This window comes from Lissotriton helveticus, chromosome 12 (assembly GCF_964261635.1).
Source record: "Lissotriton helveticus chromosome 12, aLisHel1.1, whole genome shotgun sequence".
Classification (NCBI taxonomy): Eukaryota; Metazoa; Chordata; class Amphibia; order Caudata; family Salamandridae; genus Lissotriton; species Lissotriton helveticus.
Window position 1 is genome coordinate 289,667,603 of NC_136073.1, and position 22,004 is coordinate 289,689,606.

The 22,004-nt window shown below is 50.6% G+C and overlaps 1 protein-coding gene across 5 annotated transcripts in view; it reads right to left on the minus strand.

The window, feature by feature from the left end:
- The window catches only part of N4BP1 (NEDD4 binding protein 1), a 178,208-nt gene that overhangs the window by 64,156 nt on the left and 92,048 nt on the right, over positions 1-22,004 (minus strand). For 3 of the 5 annotated variants that reach the window (XM_078670540.1, XM_078670539.1, XM_078670541.1), the window contains exon 6: positions 17,602-17,814. In XM_078670540.1, coding sequence (XP_078526666.1) covers positions 17,602-17,814 — 213 coding nt within the window. Of the gene's footprint in view, positions 1-17,589; positions 17,815-22,004 lie in introns of all 5 variants that reach the window. The other 2 variants (XM_078670542.1, XM_078670543.1) reach the window with 1 other exon arrangement.

Genomic DNA, 22,004 nt, shown 5'->3' on the forward strand with positions numbered 1-22,004 from the left:
ATTTCAATGGATGAGCGCGAACCATCTTAAATGCAACTCAGGGAAAACAGAGATTGTGCCATATGGAAAGGGAAATCTGTTCAACCCCTCATTATGGTGGCCGGAGGACGCTACCGTCCCTCCAAACACTATCCTGGCAGCCCTAAATCTAGGGATCAGATTTGATTCCTCTCTGACTTTTAAAAATCAAGCAGTGGCGGTGGCAGGAACATGCTTCGACATTATAAAAGGGCTCCGAAAATTCTTTGACCTGATACCACTCCAGGCACGTAAAGTGGCTGCAGTAGCACTTATAACATCACGCCTTGACTACTGCAATAGCCTATATGCAGGGACCAACAGGATAGTCTGCCACAAACTGCAAATGGTACAACATGCAGCGGCAAGACTGGTGTTAGGGTGGAACAGAAGAACCTCAGCCACAGCAGCAATGGACATATTACATTGGCTGCCGATCCATAAATGGGTCCTTTTTAAAGTCCTCCTAATCACCTTTAGGGCCTTCCATGGAAAAGGACCTAGCTACATTCAGAGTATGTTTAGTCACTACACCCCCTCACGTAATCTGAGATCCCAAAAAGCCAACCTCCTTACCATTCCAAATTTCAGATTAAAAACGAGAGGAGGTAAGGCACTGGCAGTTTTGGGTTCCAAGGCGGGGAACCTCCTCCCACCGTCTCTTCGTCATATTGGACCAGAAACTAATTTCAGAAAGACCTTAAAAACGTGGATTTACAGTCTATCCGACACCATGTGCAAAAATCTAATCTGAAGAGGTAGACCCTGTTTACATTCAGCCAGACTCCCTACTCCCAGTCTATCCCTTCTAAAGCGCCAAGATGCTCCGTGGAGTGAAGGCCGAGCTATATAAGAACTTTTTACATTACATTTTTCACATTACATAATACGCTGTCAGTTTATTTTTTGATCCCTAGGCCTCACTAAACAGATCCTGCACACAGACGCCTGAATGGTACCATAGACCAGTTGGGGGTTCTCCAGCGACGCTTTTTTAGGTTTTGCCTAGCGAAAGCTGCGCTCTGCGCAGCTTTTTCGCGCAGGCGAAATCCTGTTGAGAACTGTAGGGTGCTTTGGGTCGGCCCTCGTCATTGATTGGCTGGCTCCGTAAACGGAGCCTTGCCATTGGACGAGGGGCCTGTCCGTCAATGCCGGACCAGACACGGGGGCGTTCCTGACATTCTTTCCCTTTTGCCGACGTCACGCGACGCCGGGAACGCCCCCGAGTCTGGTCCGGCATTGCCGGGACCTGCGTTTGCTGAAGTGTCGGGTTTCTTTGCTGTGGCGGAACAAATTGCAGGTAAGCTCAGCCCACACTCTGGTAAGCAGCTAAATTACTCCCAGGTCAATCAGGAACAGGCGCTCTCCCCCCGGGTGCCAGGCTGCCCCCCCCTCGGCCCCTCCATCCTCTCGCGCAGGATCTCCGCCACCGTTCAGCAGGTTCTGCGCGGCGTTAGTACCTTTGTTCCCCCTGGCATGCCTGGCATTCTCAGGGCCCAGCCTGACTACCCACACGTCGAGATGTTAAAGATGGATTTTCGGGCATTATGCGCAGCATTGTGGCGGCCACAAAAAGCGCCGAGTGCACACACAGTTGAGCCGGCCCCTGCCCTGACGCGTTCACATCGAGAAGCTGAGGTTAAATGTTTACGAAAAGCATGGAATCTGCTTGCAGCGGCGGTAGGGGCGAACGGAGGGAGGGGCTGGATTTATCGCTTTGGTTTGGTGATCTGCTGGGTGGTGTGTGGCGAGTGGGAGGGACGGTGGCGCGCCCGCAGATTCCCCCTCTATCACACTCGCCTTCTCTTTAGATCATCGTCATGGTGTAAACAAACAAGCTAAACTCCCGGAGATTTACAGTGCCCGGCGTCCGTGACTTCCTCTGCCGCGCTGTGAGATATTTCCGTACAGGCAGGCTAAGCTCTTTCCATTTTATACCTCAGCGGCTTTATAGCATCTTGAGGATTTTATTTTAAAGTGCCAGCAAACACTCCCTGCGCTCCCCGTTGGAAGTGAGCACGACGCTGCTATCTGCATTGTGCGGCGGGAAACTTCCTGTGTGTATTGATCCCTTGCTGAGAGCACTGTCCGTCATGGGGCGGCTTTGTCTGGCAGTCACTTCCATTTGACTTTGACTGACTGAGGGAGCCTGGTTTATTTGTAAAGGACAACAAGGATTTTCATTTATAATTCCGGCAGCGGGGACGGGTGCTAATGACAGAGCCCTGAATAATGAGGGCGCGGTATTCAAGGCAGGAAGGAGCGCGGCCGGGGTTGCCAAATGCGGCAGCCAGAGACGAGACGGACTGCAGGGAGCGCAGGCGGCGCCGGCACTCAGGGATCCACATCTGCAGCACGCCCTGTGTGACCCTGCACACCCAGAGAGATCCGCAGCACGCCCTGTGTGACCCTGGGCACCCGGAGAGAACTGCATCAGCAGCACGCCCTGTGCGACCCTGGGCACCCGGGGAGAGCCGCATCTGCAGCTCACCCTGTGTGACCCTCGGCACCCGGAGAGATCTGAAGCACGCCCTGTGTGACCCTGGACACCCGGAGAGATGACCGTTGAGGATGGCGCGCCCCTTACGGAGGTCAGACTGCCCATTTCACGTCCTAGAGAGAGGGGGCGAAAGGGAGAGGAGAAGTGGGAAAGTTTGAGATGTCGAAAATGAGTGAGAAAAGTGAACGAAAAGAGAGCGGAGGGCGAAAGAAGACAGGGAGAGAGGCAGTGAGGGACGGAGGCACAGAGGAGAGGAAGATAAGCTGAGCAGTGTAGGGGGTTGGGGGGTGGGGGTGTAGAGAGGCTTGGAAACGGAGACGGGGTATGTTTGTGTTTCGGGTGCACACGCGCGTGAGCGTTTGAGTCACTAGTTGTCTTTTCCGAAATTAATTTTTCAGTTGTCTTTCTTAAATACGCTGATATTCCCTTTCCGTTTGTCTGTTATCTCGGCATTGCTTTATTTTTGTTTTTAAAATGCTTTTGTTGTTGCAGTGAATCATTTTCTGTTTGTGTCATTTAGGGTGGGTCAGATGGGGTTCTAGGCGCCTCCAGGTCAGATTTTCACTTGGGTCGGAGCCTTTGATTTACTGCTTCCTTTCTGGGGTTTTATTGGTGTTGTCGGCTGCGCCGTCCTTTTCTTGTAATTATAATTCGGGAGAAGTAAAGTGAGCACGACCCCGAGTGCTGTGGAGTGGAGTGTGACGTCCAAGTTCAGGTCTGAAGGACGGAGTCAAAGCTTTAACAGCAGCAATATTCAAAGTGCCGCCATAACTACTGGAGTGAAGTGCTGTGTCTTTGGGGTTGGAGGGTTGTGCGGCGATGTCCATTCAGTGCCGCCTGTAACCACCAGTGCAAAGCTCTGTGGAGGTCCCGGGTATATCCCTTCAAAGTGCCACCCGTACCTACCGCTGTAAAGTGCAATGTAAAATGTAACTTGGAGAGGGTCTGGATGTTGAGTGTGACCTGAAGCTTTTATTCCCTGCATAGCAGACAAGTGGTGTCCAAAGTCTCGCTGCAAGAACTGTTTTTTGTTGCAGGTTTATAAAGCATGAACTCGACCTGAAGGTATCAGAGCGCTTTACATGAGCACCAGCTACATTACACAGTCAAGGACACATTCATTTTTTATACCTACAGGGAGAGTGAGTGTTTTGCCCAGAATCACAGGACGCTGTGCCAACGCTGAGACTCCAACACGGTTCTTCAGATTCAAAGTCGACAGTTTTGGCCATTAGGCTACCCCCCCCCCCCTAAAAAAAATGAAGAGGGGAAATAAATAAGTGAAAGTGGAGCTGATAAAAAAGTTGGGGCGGTTAATCCTTAAATACATTCAGTAACCTATTAATAAATAGCAAAGTGCAGATGGGTGTGATCTCGAAATGCCACGGGAACGTTTAGGAGACTTTAGTCGAAAAAATGTCCTTTAAAGTGCAGTGGAAGGAAAGGGATTCCCTGCACTTCAGCTTCACAATATAAGTGTACCGCGTAATGTGTGCTAACGTGTTCATCCGAAGTGCAGCGGTGCTGTCTAGTATAGTATTTACGGTTGGAATGAGTTAAAGTGTAGGCGACATCTGTACACACAAAATGACCCGGGTATATGGATTTAAAGTCCAGTGATTGTGCACAAGCTTAAATTGAATTAGTGTGTGAATTTAAAGTGAAAATCAAATGAGTAATGTGCTTTGAACGTGCTGCAGGGTGTACGTTTAAATACGTTACTGAATAACGCGCAGCTGACATAGGTGCCCTTAAGTGCAGAAGGGTGTATTCGAGTAAAGTGCTATGAGAAGGGAGCCAGGTCCTCACCCAGAGGGACAGTGCGTCCATTTAAAGTGCAACAAATAATGTTTGAGGGTGCAGTATGTAAAGTGCAGCACTGGTGCATGATTTTCGAACGCAGCAGGCACCTCTTGTGCTCCGGTGATGTAGTAAAGTGCAATTGAGGAGTGCCGTAGGGGGTGTACAGTGCAGCGAGGGAGTACAAGAGTGTGCATTAATCGTGCAGCTAGCAGGGTTTCGTTTGCAGTGCAAGGGTCGTTGCTGACACGTCTCTGTAGGGCACATCAATTGTAGTAGTTGCAGGTCGTCGGAAGAGGATACATTGCGACGATTTTAGACTACCATATTTGAGGAAGCCTCATCTATGGTTTGTTTTTCAGGTGTGGTGTGAACCAAGATCTTCTCGTTCTAGTAATATCATATATTTCGCTCTTACTTATAGGGCGTTCAGGCAGCCCTCTTCACCCATTGGTCTGCTGTTGTGCCATTCACACTTCTCTTCTGCTCGCTGCTTTGAACCCCCTGGCCCAGCCCACTTCAGCCATTGGCTTACTGCATCCTGAGCGAGGGCAAAAGCAAACCCTGTCAAAATGAACACATCCACACGCAAAGTAGCACCCCCTCAGGGGCCACTTTGACACTGTTTGTTTCGAGAAAAAATGCGTGTTTATATTTTTTTAAAATATTAGTGAAGGCCTGGCAACTTCAACGGCGGCGTTTTATGCAATCGATGGCAATACAGAACAACTATTAACCAAACCCAAAGCCTGGAACCCAACGCTAGATGGATTGGCTTTGCTAATGTTTGCTTTCCTATGTTGCCCATTGTTTGCGAAGCTCCAGTTACACAGAAGTCCGAGAGAGATACTCTGCGCAGTTTCTAACCATTTCTAAACCTCCAGGCTTGTCCTCAGTCTCCCTCTGTGTGCAGTGAGTCCCTCCTGGCTTGTCCTCAGTCTCCCTCTGTGTGCAGTGAGTCCCTCCAGGCCTGTCCTCAGTCTCCCTCTGTGTGCAGTGAGTCCCTTCAGGCTTGTCCTCAGTCTCCCTCTGTGTGCAGTGAGTCCCTCCAGGCTTGTCCTCAGTCTCCCTTTGTGTGCAGTGAGTCCCTCCAGGCTTGTCTTCAGTCTCACTCTGTGTGCAGTGAGTCACCCCATGCTTGTCCTCAGTCTCCCTCTCTGTGCAGTGAGTCCCTCAAGACTTGTCCTCAGTCTCCCTCTGTGTGCAGTGAGTCCCTTCAGGCCTGTCCCCAGTCTCCCTCCCTGTGCAGGGAGTCCCTCCAGGCCTGAAATGAGACTCCGCCTTTGTGCAGCTAGCTCATGCAAGTGGGTTCTAGCCTGCACCAAAATAAGATACAACTTGGTTTTGTTTTTTCTTGCCTTCTGCCTTTTGATTGTGCCTGTGCCTGTTCCCGCCCCCCCCTCCCGCTGTCCGTGTCTCCGGCCCCACTTGTAAATGCTTGTTTTATTTTTGCAGTATATTTCCTTGGGAAAGCACATGTCTGTAGTTGCATTTGGGGAATGAATCTCTGAAACTGAGATCTGTTTTGAATTTGGGAAGTGCTTCTCTTAGAGACAGCAGCATAGTGTGGGCTGTGTGGGCTGTGAGGGCTGTGAGGGCTGTGAGGGCTGTGAGGGCTGTGAGGGCTGTGAGGGCTGTGAGGGCTGTGAGAGCTGTGAGGGCTGTGTGGGCTGTGAGGGCTGTGAGGGCTGTGAGGGCTGTGAGGGCTGTGAGGGCTGTGAGAGCTGTGAGAGCTGTGTGGGCTGTGAGAGCTGTGTGGGCTGTGAGAGCTGTGAGAGCTGTGTGGGCTGTGAGAGCTGTGTGGGCTGTGAGGGCTGTGAGGGCTGTGAGGGCTGTGAACTGTTGGCAATGTAAATAACAATGCCATTTATTTATAAGTAAAAAAAAAATAAGAAATGTCATGAGCAATGCCAATAGCTCTAACTTTTCCAAAGGCGAAACCATTGCATTGTAAATGCTTGTTATATTCATCCCAATAGCGGGTAAATAGTCTGTAGTTCGCTTAGAATTGCCATTATAGGGGGCGTGGCCAAGATGGCGGCGTGGTAGGACGCTAACATCGGAGCTCCTGCCCGTCGTCTGCCGTATTTAGCTTCGATCAGCTTGCCGGAGAGCCGGAGACAGTGGATTTTGGTGGCGGAGTGGCCCCGCGTCCTGATCTAGCAGCAGAGCAGAGATTTCAAGACAGGGGCGGACCGACTCCGGGTCTGCCGAGGCCGGCATCCATCCCACCAGCTTCTGCTAGTCAAAAGGACGGTTACGGGAGGCCCCATGGGTCATAGTCCGGAGCCTGCATCCTCAGCCCTGCCTCTGCTGACGGTACTTGGGTGATCGCTCAGCCAGGGCTACTAACAGTTAGGCCGGCGCTTGGCCACGGGCGTCAGCCGCCACGAGGAAACAACTTCCGAACTCTGCCCTGGCCCATTTCCTTGTGGAACCATCCCCCCTGGTGGTGTGGTGCCGGGCCCTGCGCTCTGGAGTCTGGCGGTGTGGGCCGTGACCGGAAGAGAGAAGCTGTGACACTGGAGATTGCGGCCTTCCGTCCAGCCGCCGCAATGGTGTTGCGCCTGGGAGGAGTTGCATGCACTGTGAGATGGCAAGATCGGCAACCTGAGGCCCAGGGGAGGAGGTAGGCCTCTACTGTGCAGTTTGTAAGTGGCCCCGGCCTTCGGAGCGATTAGAGGACTTGACAGCAGGCGCTCTGTGTGAGGGCTCCCCTGGGGGTTGGGAGCGCCCACGGACATCCTGAGAGATGGCTGGGGGACCTCTGGAAACAACGAGATAGACTTAGACCCCCCCCCTTCTGACGGCTACACGCGGTGGTTTAGCTATCGCAGAAGTGTTACTCCACCCACACATGGACTTACCCTCGCGCTGGGGCCTCTCTGTGCCCTTATAGTGGTGGGTGCCGACGAAGGGACTCTCTTACCCCACATGAGCAGCAGGCTGCTGAGGAGGTACACTGGGTGCATCAAGGGGGAACGTGCCTGCAGTTGCCTCAAGCCCACCAAACTGTCCACTCACTAGAGAAGCACGCACCCGGCTGGTCTCCTTCCAGTCGGCCGGTCAGACCTCACACAAGCTGCGGAGGCCTGTGAGGTGGCGTGGCCCCGTACCAACAAGGTGAAAGGAGCACTTTCTAGCTGAGAGCACATGCGATACCTGTATAGCTGGGGAATAGAGGCGAAAGACTTGCGTCACTTTGCAACTGAAGGTGCTACCTGGAGCTTCTTCCTGCACGGAGTCCATGTGATGGCGGCAACCCGGCACAGATCTTCTACCAGAGCCTCACGACTATGTCCTCGGCCCGGACGAGGAAACAGAAATCTCTTAAAGACATCTTTGGGAGACCTCAGTCCATTCCTGATACCTCGACTGCATCCCCTCAAATGGCGAATACGCAACCCACCCCCAGCGCCTGAGATGAACCTATCACCAAGGCATTTCTGGAATGGCTCTTTAACACGCTCAGGGCTGATATACACACTGTGAAGATGGAACTGATGGCCGAGATGCGGGAGATCCGCCGAGATGTGGATGACGAGGGGGAACGTGTCGCAACACTAGAAGACAAGAGTGATGCAACAACAACAGAGGTGGCCATGTTCCAGCAAGAGATCATTCGCCTACAATTTCAGCACCTGGATGTCCAGACGCACCTGGAAGACTTAGAAAACAGATCACACCGGCATAACATCCGGATCCGTGGGGTGAAGACGACAGAAGACACCAAGGATCTATTCGCTTTCACTCTGGGCCTCTTCCGCCACATCTTGGTAGCCATGCCCAGCACTGAAATCATTTTGGACAGAGCACATAGGGTTGGCCCGCCACGTGCACCCAACGCCCCTCCAGAGGATATTCTGGTATGCTTGCAAGACTTCAAAAAAATGATCTGGCCTTGATTACTTTGCAGCGTTGTCGGCAATTCCGTCCGGTGACAGAACACCTTGGGCAACAAAACATCTCGTATTCCTAGGGGCACCCATTCCACCTCATCTTACACTTTGATGGTAAACTTAACCAGATGCGCTCTTATTGGAACTTGCCGACTATTGGGCCTGGCTGCGCACAGCGAGGAGGAAGATCGTCAGAGCGCTAGCCCAGGACCTGAGCCTACACCTTTGGGGTGGCAGCGCCAGGGCTGACGACGGCGAGTCCGTAAACCTAACAAAACGGACATAGCGAAAGGTCAGCAAGATGCCCTAGCCTCCGCAACCAACGCCTTAGCTGGAATGGGCTCCACCGCCAAGGGAATGACTGACATCTACTTGTCCCTGATTGCGGATCTCTGAATCCCAGCGGGGGGCACCGGACCCCTCCACTTGGTCACCCTGAGAGCCCCCACCTGACTACCTCCCGGTTACCCTGGGATGGCGGACATTGTTCTTGGAACTTGTTTTTCCCCCAGTTTTTTGTCTCCTCACTCTTAGTAGAGACAGTTATCTTGAGGACAAGTTTTTGGGTTTTGTTGTTGGGTTTGGATTCTCTCGTCCACCTTCCCTGGTTGCCCTTTTGAGAGTTTGCCTCATGACTTACTGGTCGGCTCATGTTTACTCAAATGCCTTTGGGTTTCCGGATGTCTGTTATAGCCAGCAATGTACACCACATCCTGCCATGACTCTAGTTCTCAGATTACATACGACTCCCTTGCAATCCTCACCCTTAACGGGAGGCGCTTGAACAATCCAATCAAACGCAGAGCTGTCCTCCACTACCTAGAATATTCACAGGCAGACATAGGTTTACCCCAGGAGACCCACCTTCTTTCCAAGGATCACCACAGATAGAGGTCTAGGGAATTTGCAACACAGCTGTTCTCCTCTAACACCTCAAAATTGGCATGGGTGGCAATTCTGGTATCTCGTTCTTTTTCCGGGAGGGTCCTACAGAAGGAAGTGGAAATTAGGGGTCGCTTACTCACATACCAGTTCATGCTAGGGGGATGACTCATGTTATAGGATCTATATACGCACCCAATGAAGGGCAGATTAAGTTCCTCCTCAAGGCTTTTTGGGAAGCAGATAATGGCCTTGTACAGACCTTTACTACTGGGGGAGGGGTGGGGCTCTCAACATTGTTTTTGATAATGAGCTGGACCATTCCTGTCAAAGGACGACCCAGGCAGGGGTTCTCACGCCACGGGGCGAACACTACTTCACGACCTAGGCCTGTCCGACCTCTGGCGCCACTTCCACCCACACGCTCGCCCGCCGTTACGCTTTCTATTCAGGGGCCCACAAGACTTACGCGTGATTGTATTATTTCATTTGCTCCTCATCCCTCCAGACCCACGCACTAGACACTGATATTTTGACGTCCTCCCTTCTGGACCACTCCCCAGTTCTAGCTACCTTTCGGCTCCCGCATTCACAGCTCCCTCACAGACACTGGTGCCTGCGTGACACAATGCTACATCTCCCACCAGTGATTACTCCAATTCAGAAAGCCATCACAGATTATATCACCCTTAACGCTAATTCCGACACTTCTCTGGTGACTCAATGGGCAGCATTAAAGGCGGTCCTCAGAGGGGACTTTATAGCGATCTCCTTAGCCCACAATCAGGAGAGAGACCGCAAGATAGCGGAACTAACTCAGAGGGTTTTGGAGCTTGAGCAGCTACACCAAAGTACAGGTGCTTCTTGTGCGTGGCGCCAGCTCTGTGTGGAAAGGAAGCAACTTGCTGCCCTGGACCCAGACAGGGCCGAATTTGCAGGCCATAGGCTTCGCCACTCCTACTACACAGGGGGGGGGGGGGGGGGGTACAGATGCAGCCATCCCGAGCCAATAAGCTGCGTAAGCCCGTACAGACACAAGGGGTCCAGATCATCCGGACACCGGGGGGCGAGTCTGTGTCCGACGACGCAGTTATAGCTGAAGTGTTTTGTGACTTCTACGCGGACATTTACTCGGGAGACCCTTCCTTGTCTCAAGCGCAAGCTGACTACCTAGATAGGGCTATACAGGAAGGAAGTTATTTCCGCGATCTCCAGTCTTAAAGTAGGCAAATCACCTGGCCCAGACGGCTATATGGCCGACTTCTATAATACCTTCTGCAAACAATTGGCCCCCATTCTGGCAGGACTGTTCAACACATTTGAGCATACCGGAGCGATCCCAGGAGAGATGTTCGAGGCGGCAATAGTCTTTATTCCAAAACCAGGAAAGGACACAACAGCATGCAGCGGGTATAGGCCTATATCCCTGCTCAACATAGATCTTTAATTATACACTAGCATTTTGGTGGCCCGACTGGCGCCCTATATAGCCCAACTGGCAGAGCACTTCGAGCCTGATCAGGCCAGTTTCATCCCACAGAGACAGATCTGTGACAACACTAAGCGCATCTTACACTTGATAGAAAAACCGTCCCCCACCCAAGGCGAGTGTATGTTTCTGGCCATCGATGCAGTGAAGGCCTTCGATAGGGTGCACTGTCCTTATCTGGAGATGGTCTTATTGGCCGCTGGCTTCGGTGAGAAACTTCGCACTCCGATCCTTAACTGCTACCGGTCGCCTATGGTGACGGTCCAAGTTAACGGACACACCTCTTCTCGTTTCCTCATTGGGAGGGGCACTAGACAGGGATGCCCCATCGCCCCTCCTCTTTGCGCTCTATATGGAGCCTTTAGCACTAGGGGTCCGACGGCACCCTCTTATAACTGGGATTAAATTTGGGGGGCGGGGGGAGTGGGAGTGGGGGAGGGATACCCACACCATAAGCATTTACGCAGACTACATCCTGCAATCTGTCGGAGCCAATCACAGCTCTGAGCTCCCCTTTGAATCGAATTGTACAGCTTTGCTCAGGAATCGGGATTAAAAATCAATATGGACAAATCCTTGGCCCTTATTATCTCCCTCTCTTCGCACACCCTCACTCACCTCCAGGAGTAACACCAGACGCAGTGGGCGACGGCCGCAATCCCATACTTAGTGATCAGCTCGCCCCTACCATCCAGGCCACCTCTGACATTAATTACTCTGATCTCCGAACTCGCATTTGAAAGGAACTAAACAGGTGGAAACATTGCACAATGTCCTGGTTAGGCACGATTGCAGCTACTAAAATGACTATACTGCCTCAAAATTTGTACATCTTCCAGACCCTTCCCCTCCGGCCCTCACAGGGTTGGATCCAACAGACTCATGCAGACTTATCCCGTTTCATCTGGCATCGCCTTAAGCCACTTCAGGGGGAGCAAAGCAGTGAAAGACAGACACAACCGACCTGAGTGTATGTGAAAATATGCGTAGGGAGGGGTGTGGGGGACCATAGGAGGGGTAGACTAGAAGAAGCCAATAGCATTATCCCAAATTGGCAGGTGTTAAGATTTGGGGGTCTCTAGTTGGCACAGGTAAGCACTTGTGACAAATAGGGATGATACGACGGCAGTAGCAGCAACACGCTTCTTCCTCTTGAGTCATGCTTTCAGCTCCTTGCGACACACAGTCCCTCAGAAGGCCCAAAACAGCAGCAGGCACGTCCAAAGAACTCTGGGGAGCTGGAGGTTGAAGTCTGTTGTCCCGGAGACTTCAGCAGGAGGCAAGCTCTTTTCTCAAGCCCTTGGAGATCCTTCACAAGGTGAATAAAGTTCACAGAAAGTCCTTTCTCCTTTCTTTGGCAGTCAGGCAACCACTGCAGGCCAATCCCCCAAGCAGCACTTCAGCTTAGGGATAGTCTCTCCTCAGTTTCCTCAGGTTCCTCTCCTCAGCAAAGGTTTCTTCTTGTAGTCCAATAGTGATTTAAATTCTTGGGATCAGGGTTCCAATACGTATACCCCAAAATCCTTTGTCCTCTGAGGGCAGAGGGGCCTTTGCCTAGTCCAAACCAGTTCTGGAGCACTCTGTTTACATGACTCCTTCTTTCCTTTTACCGTGCAGGGCAGAGACATCAGACACCACATGGGGAGGAGCTGGCATTGTGGAAGGTAGGCACAGACCTATTCAGGTCCCAGGTGCAACTCCTCCCTCCCATCTAGATGCAGATCTCTCTATTCACCACTGGACTGACTCATCCTGTCTCCTGGAATCCCCAGCCCCTGTCACTCAAACTCCAGACAAGGAATACACAACCTAGAAGAGGCAGGCTTGGATAGACCAGAAAATACCTACTTTCTAAAAGTGGTATTTTCAAACACAGAATGTTAAAATTAACTTCACTAAAAGATGTATTTTATCATTCTGAGTTCAGGCATACTAAACTCTCGTTTCTACCATGTCCCCCGAGTCAGTTAGGATTATAAAATGTAATAATCTAACTGCCCATTCTGGCCTATGGAGAACAGGTAGCCTTGCAATAGTGAAAAACGAAAATGGCTGTAATTCACCATTAGGACATGTCCTACCTTATACTTACAATGCATCCTGCCCTGGGGCCTACCATAGGGGTGTATGATATGAAGAAAAGGGAAGGTTTAGGGACGGGCAAGTGGGTGCACTTGCCCAGTCAGCATGGCTGTACCAGACTGCACACAGGCTCTGCAATGGCAGACATTAGACACATTTTACAAGGCTGCTTCTGTGGGTGGCACAACCAGTGCTGCAAGCCCACTTGCGGCATTTGGATTTACAAGCCCTCGGCACACTCAGTGCACTGTACTAGGATCTGACAAGTAAACCAAACAAGCCAATCATGGAATCACTAATCCATACATTAGCCAAGACGCCCGTGGGCATACGCTGTGCTTTACAAGATGTAAAATCAAATCAAATCATACATCAACTTACAATAGGGAGAGCATATGCACTTTAACACTGATCAGCAGCGGTGCCCAGAGTCATAAAACAGCCAACAACAGGTCAGAACAAAACCGAGAGGAAGGCAAAAAGTTCAGGGATGACACTGCAAAAAGGGCCAAGCCCAACACAGTAACATACAAAAAAACAATATAGGTAGTTGACTTCCAAGCAGGGCTAGAAAAGGGGAGGCAGCCAAAGAATCATGGAAGGAGGAGGCAGGGGAGGGAAGGAAACATACTGGGGGGGGATGGACGAGGAAAAAAATGACCTGTGTCCGGCTGGGTAGGTGGTGGCCGAGGGGGTGAACCAGAGGCAGACTCCTCTATAGCTGCATAGGACAGCTCCACCAAGCATCGGCCAAGGTAGCTCGGGCTCCGCGGTAGACAGTTGTGGCTTCCGCCCAGAGGGCATCGCCGTAGTTCCATAGAAAGCCAAGTGTTACTGGGAAGCGCCGTCAGCTTCGTCCTCCGGCTCGCCCCAAGGTCAGCAGTGGTGAGGGAAGAGGTGGAAGGGACAGTTTCAAAGTGTGCAGAATGTCCCATTTTCCGGAGTCCCAGTGGTGGGGGACCCTGGGCGCCACAGGAACCAATAGTGTTCCGCCTTGAGTGCTTAAAATGCTTAAAATGTCACTTTTCTCTGCCGGGGTTCTTTTTGCACCATTCCCCTAGGGTTCCAGTTTTCACACGCCTGCAGGGGTGGTGCCCAAGGTCATCTGTTAAGCCTCACGGTTGTCGACAAGACCTCTTGATTGATATTTGGAGTGTTGGCAGGAGGTAAAAGCAGAGGGGTGTGGGGGGCTCGCTTCAGTGTGCCCTGTATCAGCCAAGACATCAAAGGGCCCCATCAGCGCTGGTTTGTGTGGGGCGCAGGGCACAGTCATCTGAACAAGAGAGCCTGCTGCCATCTTCTCTGTGGTTTAAATCTACGCACCCAATATTTCACTGATCTATCATTGCATCTTCACTCCACCCCTACACAGCCAGAAGATGTGGGTCCAGGCCCCCCAGGACGCGTCCGTGGTCACGATATTTGGTGAGGATCTGCGCCGTTCTTTAGGCCTGCTTTTGGTCGCAAGTGTTCTATACTGTTGGATATTCAAGTCTCCAGATGCACTTTAAGCTCAGAAACATTAGTCCCCAACGCATTCAGGAGGGTGTTTGCTGGGTAAACGCAGCTCCGCAGGGTATATAACCCAGGTTCAGGGTACGCAGAGTCTCTTGCCGAAGCCACGGTCTCCCAGGAGTTCTCTGCAGAGGAAAGGCTGCAGACCCAGTACGCGGGCCCCTCTCCTACCAGCGGAGTCTGCCTCGTGGCGGGCAGGCAGGTACTCCAAGAGGGCCTTCTTCACCGGCAGGGCGTCAATCGGTAGTGCTGTACCTTGGAATGGAGATGGGGGCCCGACAGGTAGTCAGACAGCGCCACTTTTGAGTCTGGATCCCGCGGAATCACAGCTTCCATTATACGATCTCCGGGTGAAGGCTCAATATCCTCCAGGTGCCATCCTAGCTCTTGGTTGCTCAATAGTGTTTTGGTTCGTTTCTCGGCGCACTAATTATTTGAAAAGGCGATGTTGAGTGCTGCGAGTGCCTCAGACATTCAGATTGCAGTATTTGTACTTTTGGTGGGTTTTTAGTGCGGCGAACCGCCGCTCCGGATTGTCGTGCATGTGTCCACCACCATACTTCAGCTCCAAGTGGCCATCATGGCCACCTTAAAGCAGTGGAAAATAACAACCACAACCTACTTCTAGCATCAGCGCCCTCTCCAAGGCCCCCTTGGCCAAGAGAGTTGTCACTTCCTTGCGGAATAAGGAGAGATGGGCCATTATAAGCCGGTCGCAAGAGTGCGGCATGGGTGGAGGAATAGTCATGAAGTGGAGGGAGTAGCCCCTTCGGACAATCTGGCGAACTCATGTTATCGACCTCAAGTGGTGCAAGTGATGCCTCCAATTGGTTGCCCGTGATGGTAGGAGGGCAAACTAATAAGGTTTTGAGGCTGCAGCTGTTTGGGGGGGGGGGGGGGGGGGGGGAGGTCTGGCTAGACCTCTAGAAGCCTGACCAACAGGGTCTAAGGGTACAGTGCCCTCAGCTAGGCAAATGCAGGGGACCTTATATGCCATGGTGGCAGGGTGGGTAAAAAAGCAGCTGAAATCCTCTTCCATGGCCTCAAGCGGTGGACTCAGGGTGGCTGGGGCTATAGAAAGGGCCATGGATCTGGCTGTAGCTCTGCTATTCTTAAAGTGATCCAGCACCAAGTCTGCCTCGTTTTGGAAGAGACTGGAGCCATCAAAGGACATGTTCCGAAGCAGAGTTTTGACATCCCCAGAAAAGCCAGTCGCCCTCAACCAGGTGTGGAGAGTAAGGTCACAGACAAAACTGCTCTTCCTAGCAAGTCTGTCATATCCAGGCCACATCGGATCGTGAACTGAGCTGCATCTCTCCTGTCCGCCATAGCTTGGGAGAGTATGATCCAGGCCTCCTCCGGGACCATCAGAAGCACCTACGCAACCGAATCCTAAAGTTCATGGGAGTAAAAGGTATTCAGTGTTCATGGAACGCAGTACCAGCTGGCGGAAGAAAATCCTTTCTTTCCTAAGGTGTCCAGTCTCTTGGATCCCATACCCAGTGGGGTAGTAGGGAATGTACCAAGATTCACACAAAGTCGAGGCTTGGACCATCAAGTTCTCTGGGGTAAAGTGTTGTGAATAAACTGGGGTCCCCCGTAGTAGGCGATGGCAGCAGGCAATTGTCCTAGTCACAGGAGATCTCTGTGCAAAGCTTGGACCAGGCCCATAGCAGGACGTCCATAAGGGCTTCATTAAATGGGAAAGAGGTTCTGAGGGGGTACCTCTCAGCTGAAACACCTCTGTCAAGACGTTAGACTTGACTGCCACTGAAGGCAGGTTAAGGTCCAAGATGCCCTTATCATCATAGCAAGAGAGGCTCCCTCATCCATAGCCACAGGAGGAGACACCATGGCAGTATCTGGGAAGGTGTTCAGTCCTCTGGTGTCCGCCAATTCCTCACACCAGTCCATGTTGGGGTCTAGGGGCTGGTATTTTTCAGTGTCTAGTGGCCCCTCCCAATCTTTCCCAACTCCCAGCCCAAAGGAATATGGTTCAGGATCCGGTCTGGAGGGTATAGCTCGAGTCGGTGCAGGAGTCTGCATCAGGTGCTGCCTCTCCAGCTCTGTATCGTCATCTGTGAAGAGAATGGAGCAGCACCACCCAAGAGTATCGGGACCAGTGTCGGGGTAGGTCGAGGTGGTACGACCAGCGCCAGTCCAGATCTACCCATGGATATAAGGGGCTGGAAGGGCCCAGAGTTCAGTAGGGGTCCTTCCCAAACCTATGATGTCCAAATGCACTCTAGCGCGGACTGGATCCCAAATAGGAGGTGCATGGGTTCAAAATTCTCAGTCTGGCTCCAGAAACTCGGGGAGGCGCTGGGACAGTCCAGTGACTATGCTCTCTTGACTCGTCAGATGACTTTGATGGGCAGAGTAAAGTCAAAGATCTCTTTAACTTCTTACTCTTACTTCTTGTGGGACTTACTGGAGTGGGATGACTTAGACAAAGTTCGAAGGCTTCGGGACCTTCCTCTCAACAGAGATTGAGACCGTAGCACGTCGAGTGGCATGAAGCTTCAGGGATCTCTCGGTCAAGGCCTTTGGGTGCATGGTGCGACAATAAGGGAAAGTCTTGGCTCATGGTCACACTCAAGGCATCAGAGGCAGACTGGATGAGGGTCAGTCACAAACATTTGACGGTGCTGGGAGCTGCAGGGCTTGCACCCAGCCTTCCTTGTGAACATCCCTGCCACAACAGGAGAGAAGTTTCTAAAAAAAAAAGGGGAAAAAAGGAGATATAAAGGACAGTTCAAAAGTGACTAGGGGTAGCTCTCTCTGGATCTGGGCTGATTGGTGCAAATCAACGGACGTTAGCACACTGGAGTGGCGCCTAGATAGGCACAGCGCATGTCACATCTGCCATTGGGAACTGAGAGATGCCACCTATGGAGCTCATGCTCATGCTCATTACATTTTTCTAGATATAGACTATTGCATGGGGATAATTCTAACGTAATAAATCTGAAGCTAGAAGTCTCGATCAGGTACTACTGTACACACAAAGTGGAACTGTGTAAGACACAAAGCAACCACGTGTTCAACACATAATATGCAATCCAGTAAGAATTAATTTTACATTTAGCACATGGATATCTCCACCGCCAAATACCATTTTTTTCAATTTTCTGAAAACGCCATTTTTTGCAAGCATTAAAAATTTAGGCTACCTACATTTTGGCTGTCTTCCTTCTAACTAAATTATAATTTTTTCGCCAATGATTTACAGTCCGGGGTTCACAGATATTCTGCTTTCAGATGCAAGGTGTAGCTCTTAACCATCTAATGCTGGAAGAAATATAGAAAATGTACTTTTTTCCTACCCACAAGTTTACAGTGTCTAATGGGTGCAAACATACAACACTGAACAAAAAACATCCATGGCAAAACTATCAACGTACAGGTTGTTTTACCTAAAACGTTGCTGCTGAAAGCGTGGCTGCTGTAACTGCTGGTGCTGTAACCATGGATGCCGGAATTCAATAGGGTGACAAAGGGGCTGCAGAAAATTTCTCTGTTGAATTGGAGGCTTCTGGTGGAGAAAATCATGCAAATTTGGTCCATGTTTCCCCAATGGATCATCAGGCACCATGAATATGTCACCAGCAAATGTGTATTGCAAAATCCTAAAACAGAAAGTTTAAATGAAATAAAGTACAACACAATTCTTATGATCTTGAGAATATAATTCTACAGGGAAACATAAAATACCTCTGAGGAGGGTAAACCAGGTGCAAAAGTGAATCCGACTGCAGCGAGACATAGTGCAAAGCACCCCGTGGACCGCAGAGTACATTTTCAATAGCCCTCCTGCATGCATACATACATTGGTAAGTTGCAGATAGCCTGACACCTTTCCAGCAAGATTCTGCGTTTCAACAGTCACGTATATCTGAGGGGTATAACTTGCTGTTCAAAACAAATGGGGAAAAACACTATAAGCAGATGTCACTGACTGGTGGTATTCCGAGGAAGATAAGAAATATGGGTGTCCTGCGAAAAAAAAGGCAAACGGTAGAGGTCTGCATCTGCCATATGGGACATTGTCTGTGCTTGCAAACTTTATATTACTGCAGGACTTATTTTAAAGAATGAACTTTGTTAAAAATAATAAATACATAAAAAAGGTGGTCAATTGCAAGCACAAATGCCTTCAACGCCAAATTAAGAAATACTGATACATACCATTAACTGCAAAAATAGTACCTCTAACACATTTCCACAGAGGGCTGCTCACTTTGAAAAATTCCAAGAAAAAGCTTGATACATTGTGTCCTTAATGTACAGTATCACTTTAAAAGTGATCTTGGCAGTTGAAGAAGGAGTAGTTTCTGTCCTGTAACTCCAGTTCTGTAGTAGGGGTATCTCTGTTATAGTCATAATCTAGTGAATAGTCCCGCCCATGTGCGAGGACCCCGGCAATCAAAAATAATCTCTTAAATTGTCAGAAAATTGCAGAACTGCAAAGACACTTAAGAGAGAATTTAAAGACAAATAATGCAGCCTATATCCATAGGCTACACTGTCCAGTACTTCAACTAGAAATTCCACCAAAAAATACACAAACAGCAAAGCCTGTCCAGATTGTCCCTGCTTTCACAGCAAACACCCTCTGGAATGATAGAGAGAAAGGAATGGCCAGACAAGCCACATAGGCTGCCATTATGTGGCTTAAATAGGATACTGTGCCTTTAAGAGAACTTTCCGGAACTTCTCCCAGTATCCCAGAATGCACAGCAGGTCCCTCTTACTTTCAGTTCTTTTTGAAGGCGTAAAACGCCGGACCTGTAGCATTCCTTTCATGAACATCTCTCTCCACCGGGGAGGCGGGAGGGCGCTTATGACTATAACAGAGATACCCCTACTACAGAACTGGAGTTACAGGACAGAAACTACTAATTCTGTAGTAGGGGATCTCTGTGTATAGTCATAATCTAGTGAATAGAATGGCAAGCCCATCCCCACACCAAAGCGGCGGTGGAGAAGAGAGAAATAACACCACTATTGTGCGAACAGATTTCGCAGCGAAGCCTGCCCAACCTGAGCGTCTGTCCTGGCATCAGTGTCCAGGCAGTAATGCTTAGCAAATGTATGGACCGACTTCCAAGTGGCCGCCTTGCAGATTTCTGCAATTGGAACATTACGGAGCAGAGCTGTCGTGGCAGCTTTGCCCCTGGTGGAATGAGCCTTAGGTTTACCCCCTAAGGTCTTATTAGCTTATTGGTAACACAACTGTATGCAGGACACAATCCAGCTAGAGATAGACTGCTTAGAGGTCGCAAGACCCGTCCTGACCGATCCATAATTAATAAACAATTGGTCTGACCTACGAATATCTTTGGTTTTATCCAGATAAAATTTCCACATTCTCCTAACATCCAGGGAATGCAATGACCGTTCCGCTGGAGATGAAGAATTCTGAAAAAACGTAGGCAAAGTTATGGTCTGGTTGACATGAAAATCAGAAATAACCTTGGGAAGAAATTTAGGGTGAGTACGCATAACAACCTTAGCAGCATGAAATACAGTACAAGGTTCTTGGCAACACAACGCCTGAATTTCACTCACCCTGCGGGCCGATGTAATGGCCACGAGGAACGCCGCCTTCCAGGACAGGTGCTGCAACGAAGCCTTATGAATAGGCTCAAAAGGCTCCTTCATCAATCTGGACAGCACCACATTCAATTCCCATGAAGGCGAAGGAAGCCTGACAGGAGGGAACACTTTCTTCAAACCTTCCAGAAAGTCTTTGATCACAGGGATCTGGAAAAAGGAAGTCTGTGAAGGGCATTTCCTGTAGGCAGTCAGTGCAGCGAGATGAACCTTAATGGAATGGACATTAAGGCCAGACTGCGCCAACTGTAGAAGATAAGGAAGGATGACATCTTCCTTACATGTCGTCGGATCATAGTTCTTGGACTTGCACCAGATACAAAATCTCTTCTACTTGTACGCATAAGAAGTCCTAGTGGAAGGTCTCTTCGACTCCTTCAGTATGTCCATACAATCTGCAGGGAGATTCAAATGGCCATATTGCACTATCTCAGGAGCCATGCTGCCAAACTCAAAGACGAGAGGTTGGGGTGCAACATCTGCCCCCCGAACTTCGTGAGAAGGTCCGGCCTGCACGGCAGCCGCATGTGAGGAAGGAGAGACCGGTGAAGCAGGTCCGTGAACCACCACTGTCCGGGGCAATCAGTATCATCCGCGCCCTGGACTGGGACAGCTTGATGAGAACCGTCGGAATCAGGGGAATGGGTGGAAAAGCGTACAGAAAGCTGTTCGACCAGTTGATCCATAACGCATTCCCCAGCGTCCCCGGCTGGTAGTACCTGGAGGCGAAGTCTCGGCATTTGCTGCTTTCGGCGGTGGCGAACAGATCTTCGTCTGGAGTCCCCCACCTTGCGAAGACTTCTCCTAGTACTTCGTCGTTTATGACCCATTCGTGGATTTCCTGAATCACTCTACTCAGTGCGTCTGCCTGAACATTCTGCACACCTGGTAGATGGGTAGCCGTAATCGCCAGTCCTCTAGCCAGAAGCCAGTGCCAGATCGCCTGCGCTTCCTGCGACAGGGTGCGCGATCTCGAGCCCCCCTGCTTGTTGAGGTAATACATAGTGGCCGTATGTACAAGTAGGGAGTTGGTCTGGAAGGACGGAAGAAAGGCGTTCAGCGCCAAGTGAACAGCTCTGAGTTCCAGGAAAATGATGTGGTACGTGGACTCCGTCTTTGACCACGTCCCCTGAATCTGTAAGTCTCCGGAGTGCGCCCCCCAACCGTGGAGAGACGCGTCCGTCACAATAGTCTGAGTGGGAATGTCCTATTCTCCGCCGAACACCACCACTTCAGAGACTGAAGGGCCTGCAGAGACAGTCGTATCCTGTCGTCCCAAGATCCTTTCCTCTGATCCCACTGGTCCTCCAAGCACTCTTGCAACGGTCTCATGTGCAGTCGTGCATGAGGCGTTAGGAAGATACACGAGGCCATCGATCCCAGTAGAGAAGACACCGTCCTCACTGTTGTAGATGGAGTGGTCAGAAGAGCCTGAGCCTTCCGTAGCAGTGATAATCGTCGCTTCTCCGAAGGAGACACGCTTGCTGACAGCGTATTGATGGAGGCTCCAAAGTACTGTATATGCACTGGACCGGAGTCGGGACCGACTTGGACATGTTGATGTGCAACCCCAGCTTGTTCAGTAGAACGCACGTCTTCTGGAAGTGAGCTTGCGCTTCTGAGAAGGAGGAGGCCTTGATCAACCAATCGTCCAGGTACGGGTAGACAAACACCTTGTTCTTTCTCAGGTGCGCCGCTACCACCGCCATGCACTTTGAGAATGTTCTCGGCGCAGACTTCAGTCCGAATGGCAGTACTGTGTATTGATAATGATTGGCGCCGACTTGGAATCGCAGGAACTTCCTGTGTTTGTGTGCAATGGGCACATGGAAGTACACATCCTGGAGGTCTATGGCACACAGCCAGTCTCCCCGTTGCAGCCGAGGATAAATCTGATGCAACGACAGCATGCAAAACTTTTCTCTGCGAATCCACTAGTTTGCCTGTCGCAAATCCAGAATGGGCCTGAACTCGTTCTTGTCCTTCTTTCGAACCAGAAAGAACCGGGAGTACAGACCTCTTCCTCTTTGAGACCGAGGTACGTCTTCTATCGCCCTTTTCCTTAGTAGGATATCTGCCTTCGCCTGGAGCTCGTGCAGCTGAAACTACGAGCTGACCGGGGGGATTGATGGAGGCGGGCTGGTGAACCGAAGACTGTATCCATTGCAAACAATATTCAGCACCCACTTGTCCTGAGTAATTT